Source organism: Amphiura filiformis, chromosome 11 (genome assembly GCF_039555335.1).
Source record: "Amphiura filiformis chromosome 11, Afil_fr2py, whole genome shotgun sequence".
In the NCBI taxonomy this organism is placed as follows: domain Eukaryota; kingdom Metazoa; phylum Echinodermata; class Ophiuroidea; order Amphilepidida; family Amphiuridae; genus Amphiura; species Amphiura filiformis.
The window spans coordinates 58,922,302-58,934,425 of record NC_092638.1 but is presented as its reverse complement, the minus strand read 5'-3'; the positions used below and the strand labels follow the sequence as shown (position 1 = coordinate 58,934,425).

General features: G+C 35.3%; 1 protein-coding gene across 6 annotated transcripts in view; it reads right to left on the bottom strand.

Moving 5' to 3' along the window:
• LOC140165082 (uncharacterized) overlaps window positions 1-12,124 on the bottom strand; it is a 56,303-nt gene that overhangs the window by 12,634 nt on the left and 31,545 nt on the right. For all 6 annotated transcript variants that reach the window (XR_011860625.1, XM_072188505.1, XM_072188506.1 and 3 more), the window contains 3 exons: window positions 11,957-12,025; window positions 11,384-11,527; window positions 8,725-8,880 (listed from right to left, as the gene is read on the bottom strand). Coding sequence is in view for 5 of the 6 variants with exons in the window: in XM_072188505.1 (XP_072044606.1) it covers window positions 8,725-8,880; window positions 11,384-11,527; window positions 11,957-12,025 (369 nt within the window). In the remaining variant the exon portion in view is untranslated. The remainder of the gene's footprint in view (window positions 1-8,724; window positions 8,881-11,383; window positions 11,528-11,956; window positions 12,026-12,124) is intronic.

The window sequence follows — 12,124 nt, the reverse complement described above, 5'->3', positions numbered from 1 at the left end:
TTCTTTGCAAAGACATCAGTTACAGTCAAAAATCTCAACTTTTTGGCACTTAAAATCAGGTATTATTCATGTCCATAGCATTTAAAATGAGTCTTCGAAGGGCACACACCACTAAATAATCGTCCCATTGAAATACACGGGAAAATACAAGAAAGTAAGTTTGTTTTTCTACCCCATGTAACAACATTTTTAATATTTTGATCAAACCAATGTCTTAAATAAAGATTAAACTTTTATTTAAATTTAATTTTTCGGGACAAGTTAAGACAAACTTGAGAGATACGAACTCCTGAACAGCGCCATCCCGAATTTCAGCCGACACGCTCGCCTCCTTACCAGTTCCGGCCATGATATTGTTCCGAGGGCCTATTACCCATGCACATTCGATTCAGAAAATTTTCTGAACAGATATGTAATGTTGAGCTCCTATTCTATCTTTTTTATCAAAACAACCAAGAGTCACTCAAATTTGGTTCCCTCGGGACGCCGATATATTTCGCATAGGTGCTATTTTTTACCGGAACTATGAAGGGTTACACCAAATGCGGAAGGATTTGGTGTAGTGCACCCTTATAAGAAAACATATTTTTGATATTCTTTATTTTTGGAATAAGTGGTCAACATCCTAAAAAAGTGTAATTGCTTTTTATCGCTAGTCACTCCAAAGTTATAAAACAGGGCTCCAAACAAGCTCGGACTGAGTGAAAATATGATACTTTTCGCAATTTTCAGCATTCAAGGGCCAGAGCAACATTTTGACCATGTTAAACTGTATTTATAATCCCATTAACATCAGGAAAGTGACTTTGTTTACAAAAATATATGTACAATCACAAATTTAACATGACCGAAAAGCGACATGTGATCATTTCACCCCCCCACTCTTAGATTAAGGACGTGTCAATAGGCATATGCCTTAAGTTTGGGGGGGTGTGTTATGGGTAGATAGAACGGTAATTTGACACTCTAAAATGTTAAATTTCCAAGTTGCGTGTATTATTTTTGCAAGATCTAAAATTAAGAAACCCCATCATTAGAATTAATTGATAAATTTCTCTCTTGGGAATTGAACATTTGGTCATGAGATAAAAATGCCGTTATTTTGACATCATTAGGCCATAATATTGTATGCTTTGACTTTAAATGTCTATTGAGACCCAATTAAAGGTTCAGTGATTATTTTCAAAACGGTTATAATTGAGTTTTGATCTTATAATTACATTTTGCATCAACATAATTCCAAAGATGTTTCATTTTTCAGCACCGAGATAACCAAAAGTGACCACTTCTATGATATTGGGACCAAAATAGCTCAATTTCAAGCACGGTCTTAAATTGTCAATTCGACGGGAACTTGCGTTTTGACGCTAATTTCTCGTGCGTTTAAGAATGAAATCGCGTATTTGTAGACGGAAATAGAAAAACAGACTTTTTTTCTTTGCAAAGACATCAGTTACAGTCAAAAATCTCAACTTTTTGGCACTTAAAATCAGGTATTATTCATGTCCATAGCATTTAAAATGAGTCTTATAAGAAAACATATTTTTGATATTCTTTATTTTTGGAATCAGTGGTCAACATCCTAAAAAAGTGTAATTGCTTTTTATCGCTAGTCACTCCAAAGTTATAAAACAGGGCTCCAAACAAGCTCGGACTGAGTGAAAATATGATACTTTTCGCAATTTTCAGCATTCAAGGGCCAGAGCAACATTTTGACCATGTTAAACTGTATTTATAATCCCATTAACATCAGGAAAGTGACTTTGTTTACAAAAATATATGTACAATCACAAATTTAACATGACCGAAAAGCGACATGTGATCATTTCACCCCCCCCCCCCACTCTTAGATTAAGGACGTGTCAATAGGCATATGCCTTAAGTTTGGGGGGGTGTGTTATGGGTAGATAGAACGGTAATTTGACACTCTAAAATGTTAAATTTCCAAGTTGCGTGTATTATTTTAGCAAGATCTAAAATTAAGAAACCCCATCATTAGAATTAATTGATAAATTTCTCTCTTGGGAATTGAACATTTGGTCATGAGATAAAAATGCCGTTATTTTGACATCATTAGGCCATAATATTGTATGCTTTGACTTTAAATGTCTATTGAGACCCAATTAAAGGTTCAGTGATTATTTTCAAAACGGTTATAATTGAGTTTTGATCTTATAATTACATTTTGCATCAACATAATTCCAAAGATGTTTCATTTTTTCAGCACCGAGATAACCAAAAGTGACCACTTCTATGATATTGGGACCAAAATAGCTCAATTTCAAGCACGGTCTTAAATTGTCAATTCGACGGGAACTTGCGTTTTGACGCTAATTTCTCGTGCGTTTAAGAATGAAATCGCGTATTTGTAGACGGAAATAGAAAACAGACTTTTTTTTCTTTGCAAAGACATCAGTTACAGTCAAAAATCTCAACTTTTGGCACTTAAAATCAGGTATTATTCATGTCCATAGCATTTAAAATGAGTCTTTCGAAGGGCACACACCACTAAATAATCGTCCCATTGAAATACACGGGAAAATACAAGAAAGTAAGTTTGTTTTTCTACCCCATGTAACAACATTTTTAATATTTTGATCAAACCAATGTCTTAAATAAAGATTAAACTTTTATTTAAATTTAATTTTTCGGGACAAGTTAAGACAAACTTGAGAGATACGAACTCCTGAACAGCGCCATCCCGAATTTCAGCCGACACGCTCGCCTCCTTACCAGTTCCGGCCATGATATTGTTCCGAGGGCCTATTACCCATGCACATTCGATTCAGAAAATTTTCTGAACAGATATGTAATGTTGAGCTCCTATTCTATCTTTTTTATCAAAACAACCAAGAGTCACTCAAATTTGGTTCCCTCGGGACGCCGATATATTTCGCATAGGTGCTATTTTTTACCGGAACTATGAAGGTTACACCAAATGCGGAAGGATTTGGTGTAGTGCACCCTTATAAGAAAACATATTTTTGATATTCTTTATTTTTGGAATAAGTGGTCAACATCCTAAAAAAGTGTAATTGCTTTTTATCGCTAGTCACTCCAAAGTTATAAAACAGGGCTCCAAACAAGCTCGGACTGAGTGAAAATATGATACTTTTCGCAATTTTCAGCATTCAAGGGCCAGAGCAACATTTTGACCATGTTAAACTGTATTTATAATCCCATTAACATCAGGAAAGTGACTTTGTTTACAAAAATATATGTACAATCACAAATTTAACATGACCGAAAAGCGACATGTGATCATTTCACCCCCCCCCCCACTCTTAGATTAAGGACGTGTCAATAGGCATATGCCTTAAGTTTGGGGGGGTGTGTTATGGGTAGATAGAACGGTAATTTGACACTCTAAAATGTTAAATTTCCAAGTTGCGTGTATTATTTTTGCAAGATCTAAAATTAAGAAACCCCATCATTAGAATTAATTGATAAATTTCTCTCTTGGGAATTGAACATTTGGTCATGAGATAAAAATGCCGTTATTTTGACATCATTAGGCCATAATATTGTATGCTTTGACTTTAAATGTCTATTGAGACCCAATTAAAGGTTCAGTGATTATTTTCAAAACGGTTATAATTGAGTTTTGATCTTATAATTACATTTTGCATCAACATAATTCCAAAGATGTTTCATTTTTTCAGCACCGAGATAACCAAAAGTGACCACTTCTATGATATTGGGACCAAAATAGCTCAATTTCAAGCACGGTCTTAAATTGTCAATTCGACGGGAACTTGCGTTTTGACGCTAATTTCTCGTGCGTTTAAGAATGAAATCGCGTATTTGTAGACGGAAATAGAAAAACAGACTTTTTTTCTTTGCAAAGACATCAGTTACAGTCAAAAATCTCAACTTTTTTGCACTTAAAATCAGGTATTATTCATGTCCATAGCATTTAAAATGAGTCTTATAAGAAAACATATTTTGGATATTCTTTATTTTTGGAATCAGTGGTCAACATCCTAAAAAGTGTAATTGCTTTTTATCGCTAGTCACTCCAAAGTTATAAAACAGGGCTCCAAACAAGCTCGGACTGAGTGAAAATATGATACTTTTCGCAATTTTCAGCATTCAAGGGCCAGAGCAACATTTTGACCATGTTAAACTGTATTTATAATCCCATTAACATCAGGAAAGTGACTTTGTTTACAAAAATATATGTACAATCACAAATTTAACATGACCGAAAAGCGACATGTGATCATTTCACCCCCCCCCCCCCACTCTTAGATTAAGGACGTGTCAATAGGCATATGCCTTAAGTTTGGGGGGGTGTGTTATGGGTAGATAGAACGGTAATTTGACACTCTAAAATGTTAAATTTCCAAGTTGCGTGTATTATTTTTGCAAGATCTAAAATTAAGAAACCCCATCATTAGAATTAATTGATAAATTTCTCTCTTGGGAATTGAACATTTGGTCATGAGATAAAAATGCCGTTATTTTGACATCATTAGGCCATAATATTGTATGCTTTGACTTTAAATGTCTATTGAGACCCAATTAAAGGTTCAGTGATTATTTTCAAAACGGTTATAATTGAGTTTTGATCTTATAATTACATTTTGCATCAACATAATTCCAAAGATGTTTCATTTTTTCAGCACCGAGATAACCAAAAGTGACCACTTCTATGATATTGGGACCAAAATAGCTCAATTTCAAGCACGGTCTTAAATTGTCAATTCGACGGGAACTTGCGTTTTGACGCTAATTTCTCGTGCGTTTAAGAATGAAATCGCGTATTTGTAGACGGAAATAGAAAAACAGACTTTTTTTCTTTGCAAAGACATCAGTTACAGTCAAAAATCTCAACTTTTTGGCACTTAAAATCAGGTATTATTCATGTCCATAGCATTTAAAATGAGTCTAAAAATATTTTTGATATTCTTTATTTTTGGAATCAGTGGTCAACATCCTAAAAAAGTGTAATTGCTTTTTATCGCTAGTCACTCCAATGTTATAAACAGGGCTCCAAACAAGCTCGGACTGAGTGAAAATATGATACTTTTCGCAATTTTCAGCATTCAAGGGCCAGAGCAACATTTTGACCATGTTAAACTGTATTTATAATCCCATTAACATCAGGAAAGTGACTTTGTTTAAAAAAATATATGTACAATCACAAATTTAACATGACCGAAAAGCGACATTGATCATTTCACCCCCCATTCTTAGATTAAGGACGTGTCAATAGGCATATGCCTTAAGTTTGGGGGGTGTGTTATGGGTAGATAGAACGGTAATTTGACACTCTAAAATGTTAAATTTTCAAGTTGCGTGTATTATTTTTGCAAGATCTAAAATTAAGAAACCCCATCATTAGAATTAATTGATAAATTTCTCTCTTGGGAATTGAACATTTGGTCATGAGATAAAAATGCCGTTATTTTGACATCATTAGGCCATAATATTGTATGCTTTGACTTTAAATGTCTATTGAGACCCAATTAAAGGTTCAGTGATTATTTTCAAAACGGTTATAATTGAGTTTTGATCTTATAATTACATTTTGCATCAACATAATTCCAAAGATGTTTCATTTTTTTAGCACCGAGATAACCAAAAGTGACCACTTCTATGATATTGGGACCAAAATAGCTCAATTTCAAGCACGGTCTTAAATTGTCAATTCGACGGGAACTTGCGTTTTGACGCTAATTTCTCGTGCGTTTAAGAATGAAATCGCGTATTTGTAGACGGAAATAGAAAAACAGACTTTTTTTCTTTGCAAAGACATCAGTTACAGTCAAAAATCTCAACTTTTGGCACTTAAAATCAGGTATTATTCATGTCCATAGCATTTAAAATGAGTCTTATAAGAAAACATATTTTGATATTCTTTATTTTTTTTGGAATCAGTGGTCAACATCCTAAAAAAGTGTAATTGCTTTTTATCGCTAGTCACTCCAAAGTTATAAAACAGGGCTCCAAACAAGCTCGGACTGAGTGAAAATATGATACTTTTCGCAATTTTCAGCATTCAAGGGCCAGAGCAACATTTTGACCATGTTAAACTGTATTTATAATCCCATTAACATCAGGAAAGTGACTTTGTTTACAAAAATATATGTACAATCACAAATTTAACATGACCGAAAAGCGACATGTGATCATTTCACCCCCCCCCCCACTCTTAGATTAAGGACGTGTCAATAGGCATATGCCTTAAGTTTGGGGGGGTGTGTTATGGGTAGATAGAACGGTAATTTGACACTCTAAAATGTTAAATTTCCAAGTTGCGTGTATTATTTTGCAAGATCTAAAATTAAGAAACCCCATCATTAGAATTAATTGATAAATTTCTCTCTTGGGAATTGAACATTTGGTCATGAGATAAAATGCCGTTATTTTGACATCATTAGGCCATAATATTGTATGCTTTGACTTTAAATGTCTATTGAGACCCAATTAAAGGTTCAGTGATTATTTTCAAAACGGTTATAATTGAGTTTTGATCTTATAATTACATTTTGCATCAACATAATTCCAAAGATGTTTCATTTTTTCAGCACCGAGATAACCAAAAGTGACCACTTCTATGATATTGGGACCAAAATAGCTCAATTTCAAGCACGGTCTTAAATTGTCAATTCGACGGGAACTTGCGTTTTGACGCTAATTTCTCGTGCGTTTAAGAATGAAATCGCGTATTTGTAGACGGAAATAGAAAAACAGACTTTTTTTCTTTGCAAAGACATCAGTTACAGTCAAAAATCTCAACTTTTTGGCACTTAAAATCAGGTATTATTCATGTCCATAGCATTTAAAATGAGTCTTCGAAGGGCACACACCACTAAATAATCGTCCCATTGAAATACACGGGAAAATACAAGAAAGTAAGTTTGTTTTTCTACCCCATGTAACAACATTTTTAATATTTTGTTCAAACCAATGTCTTAAATAAAGATTAAACTTTTATTTAAATTTAATTTTTCGGGACAAGTTAAGACAAACTTGAGAGATACGAACTCCTGAACAGCGCCATCCCGAATTTCAGCCGACACCCTCGCCTCCTTACCAGTTCCGGCCATGATATTGTTCCGAGGGCCTATTACCCATGCACATTCGATTCAGAAAATTTTCTGAACAGATATGTAATGTTGAGCTCCTATTCTATCTTTTTTAACATATCAAAACAACCAAGAGTTAAATTTGGTTCCCTCGGGACGCCGAAATTTCGCATAGGTGCTATTTTTTTCACCAACTATGAAGGGTTACACCAAAATGCGGAAGGATTTGGTGTAGTGCACCAACTTTATAAGAAAACATATTTTTATAAGATATTCTTTTATTTTTTTTGAATCAGTGGTCAACATCCTAAAAAGTGTAATTGCTTTTTATCGCTAGTCACTCCAAAGTTATAAAACAGGGCTCCAAACAAGCTCGGACTGAGTGAAAATATGATACTTTTCGCAATTTTCAGCATTCAAGGGCCAGAGCAACATTTTGACCATGTTAAACTGTATTTATAATCCCATTAACATCAGGAAAGTGACTTTGTTTACAAAAATATATGTACAATCACAAATTTAACATGACCGAAAAGCGACATGTGATCATTTCACCCCCCCACTCTTAGATTAAGGACGTGTCAATAGGCATATGCCTTAAGTTTGGGGGGGTGTGTTATGGGTAGATAGAACGGTAATTTGACACTCTAAAATGTTAAATTTCCAAGTTGCGTGTATTATTTTTGCAAGATCTAAAATTAAGAAACCCCATCATTAGAATTAATTGATAAATTTCTCTCTTGGGAATTGAACATTTGGTCATGAGATAAAAATGCCGTTATTTTGACATCATTAGGCCATAATATTGTATGCTTTGACTTTAAATGTCTATTGAGACCCAATTAAAGGTTCAGTGATTATTTTCAAAACGGTTATAATTGAGTTTTGATCTTATAATTACATTTTGCATCAACATAATTCCAAAGATGTTTCATTTTTTCAGCACCGAGATAACCAAAAGTGACCACTTCTATGATATTGGGACCAAAATAGCTCAATTTCAAGCACGGTCTTAAATTGTCAATTCGACGGGAACTTGCGTTTTGACGCTAATTTCTCGTGCGTTTAAGAATGAAATCGCGTATTTGTAGACGGAAATAGAAAAACAGACTTTTTTTTTCTTTGCAAAGACATCAGTTACAGTCAAAAATCTCAACTTTTGGCACTTAAAATCAGGTATTATTCATGTCCATAGCATTTAAAATGAGTCTTCGAAGGGCACACACCACTAAATAATCGTCCCATTGAAATACACGGGAAAATACAAGAAAGTAAGTTTGTTTTTCTACCCCATGTAACAACATTTTTAATATTTTGATCAAACCAATGTCTTAAATAAAGATTAAACTTTTATTTAAATTTAATTTTCGGGACAAGTTAAGACAAACTTGAGAGATACGAACTCCTGAACAGCGCCATCCCGAATTTCAGCCGACACGCTCGCCTCCTTACCAGTTCCGGCCATGATATTGTTCCGAGGGCCTATTACCCATGCACATTCGATTCAGAAAATTTTCTGAACAGATATGTAATGTTGAGCTCCTATTCTATCTTTTTTATAAAAACAACCAAGAGTCACTCAAATTTGGTTCCCTCGGGACGCCGATATATTTCGCATAGGTGCTATTTTTTACCGGAACTATGAAGGGTTACACCAAATGCGGAAGGATTTGGTGTAGTGCACCCGGAATCTCGCAGTTGGGACGAGCTCCGTGTAGGGAGTCCCGATTGCGTGGCGTGTTGACTACATAGCTGGCGCCACCTAGGAAGATGAATTCCCGATCTTTACCGTTGATGTTTACTGTGCGCTGGTTCCTGCTGTCACCAATCACTACGACACGAGCACCTGAAAAAAAAGCATCATTAAATTGTTTTTTTTATTACAATGAAATTTCGCCTGTATTGGTAGACATTATAATTGTTATTGTGTTTTTGTTCACGGCGTGAACTTATAATTAATTCCGCTTCCACCCACATCATTCTCACAATGCACAGTTTATCCCTTACATACCATGTGTCTTGAATAATGTGGTTAAGGGGCTAGGAAATATTTCCTAATATCTTATATCCTCGTTTGTATGCCTTTTTAGCTCTTTTTCTAATCCTGCCCCACATGACAAGGACTATTTAACCCATTTGATCTTGCAATGAGACTGTACAGCCTGTATGAACCTTTTTGAATCGTGTTTAGTATTGGATTGTGGCCATCGCATGATTATAACTATTAACAGGCTTTACTGATTGTAGACTTCTCCGTTTAGTCCACTTGCCCATAGTCCACGAGGCCTTATCTCATGATCTGCATGGCATAAACTGAATATTATGGTGATATTTGTTTTAAGGATGAAACGACTGGCTCCTTTTGCGGGGAAATTAGAACAAATTATTATACAAGCTGTATCAAAAAGAATGGTACCCAGTAGTTTTGATAATTATTGAAAAGCATGGTTCTTCCAAATGCAATATTGGATCCCCTTACACTATGGACCGCAATAGCCTCATCCCATGGCATAGTCCAATAACCTCAATTACATAATCACAGTGCAAAATTTGACCTCAAGTTGCAGAGTATGAGTTTTTGTACCCAAATCTTCAAAGGTCATTCAATGAATGTATAAATGTATTGGGGTAAAAACTGTTCCCCTGATAGATGAGCATGTTGTGGATCCTAGTGTTAAAGGTTACCTGATTGACAACCTCATCCCTCACTTTACCCCATCAAAATGCAGATTTTGGTATCATGTGAAAGCTCATATTTTTCTCATTAACATAGTGAGATTAGGCGTTCCAAATCGGTATATTACCGAAGAAATCATCAAAAAACTGTCAAATTAGTCTCAACTGTGGTATACCACATTTGAGATTAATTAAACAGTTTTTTATGATATCTTCGAAAATACACCGAGTTTGAACTTCTAATTTCAATATGGTACAGAGAAAAATAGGGTCTTTCACTTGAATCAATATATTACATGATCATGATGATTATCATTAATAAAAATACTGTAGACTACCAATATCATGCTATATAAATGTCGGTAATTCCATTAGGAATTAGTCACATTTTCCAAAAACACTGCTTGCATGTTCTTTTTCGCATGAGTGCTAGACTACCCCGTAGTCCACTTGCCCATTGTGCATACTCTGGATATTGTATTTAAGCTTAAAACTCTGATTTAATTAATGTGTGCACAATTGATAGATTTTCACATCTGATCAGTCACCCTACTCCCTCTGTTTGTTAGCTTCCCAAGTGGACTACTGACATTGCCTTGCGGGACTCTATGGAGAGTTAGGCCAATTTCTGGCCTAACTAAAATTGGCCATGATGTAATATGCATCTTTAAATGGATCTGCCTTGTGATTGGTCGCCCATACCTCGCTATGGTTCAAATCGTCTGGGCCCGCGCCATTACCATTACCTACACCGTAAACAACTGTCTGTGGTATTTGCGGCGCTTCTGTGTTGACGCGAAAGTTAATCTCTCATCAAACATCTAGCGCGTCCATGCTTAGTAGGCTACTTGTGGTTAATGGACTGATAAACAAGTATGCTTGACAGTGTGTTTTAGAGAGCAAAGTCCAGGGGTAAAGTTCTGCTTACAATTCAAAGTTCATAGTCGAATTTTCGGGGTTCGCTATCAATAAACTGGTAGATTCCAAAATCAGAATTGTTCAGTATTAAAGTGAGCCGTTATAATTATGCAAGATAATGTTGCATTCAATTACTTTTATTATCACTAATCGTCTGATATTTTTAACTCTTTATGACCATTTTACTATTGAATACTTTAATTTTAATAAACATCTGTATAATTTTGAGTTCAACGAAATGGGTTCATCATGACTAATAATAACATATTTTAAATAAAATTCGACTATGTCATAGTCTACATGAGTGCTTGAAAGGGATGACATTTTATGTTATACGTAAGTTTTAAAGAATTTGATTTTCTAAATATATCAGGTCACCTTCCTTTAAAATGATAAAATGACCAGACCATAAATCTTTTTGTATATGACTGAATATGACATTAATCAACAAATTATTCGAATCCGATGCATGCCATGTCGCATTTTGACGTGGCAGTCATGTCCACAATCACCATGATCACTGGAAACTGATGTGTGCCAATTATTTTGATACAACCTGTACACCTGATCCGTGAACTTTGTCTTTTTTGGGCGAGAAGCGTACGCGCTTCCGCCCCTGTTTTAGTTCACTTTTGACATTTTCATGACCTCTAGTGTAATCACATTTGATCATTAGCGGGTATTCATAGTACGTCTATTTTAGGCTTTAATGTGCTCAAACATGTGGTACAGATTTTGGTTCAAGTTAACATTACCTGCAGTAATGATGTCACAGGTACATCTTGGATCCCATTCTGGTTGCACATAACGTCTGCCGCTTACAGCAACCTCACCAGTAGCTGCGTTTAGGGAATGAAGGAGTCGGAGCCGACCATCTCTACGAACCTTGGTGATGTACACTACAGGAAGAAAACTAATTATAGGTTAATAAATGCATATCACTTGTTGGGAGTGAAATTGTACAAAATAATGCACGCGTACTGAGATGTTGATGCGTCTAATGCACGAGCCCCGAAGGGGGGGGAGTACATTAGACGCATCAACATCTCAGTACAAGTGCATTATTTTGTTCAATTTCTCGAGCAACAAGGGATACGCATTTTATTAGCCTATTTCATACACGAGAAAAAATCCCGCTATCTTTATAACAAAATTGTCACTTATCAGCTAATTAATATGTTGGAAAATGCAAGCAAATATAAATGCATCCACCCGCAAGAAAAATGAATGTGTCCGAAAGCACTGTGAGTACTACGCGGAGTGCGCGCCCGTGCAATTATACAATATTTATGCACGGCTAGTAATTTACCTTTTTTTAGTTAACTTACCATAGTCAGAATTACAGTAGTCTGTCTCCCAACCTGCTGGAAGATCCTCTGCACACACTGGGCAATTCACTGAATATAACGAAGGTAATCAGATTAAAGGCATCAATATAATTAAATATAGTCAGTCAAAGTTACTAATAGCACCGTACATTGCATACATCAATGATA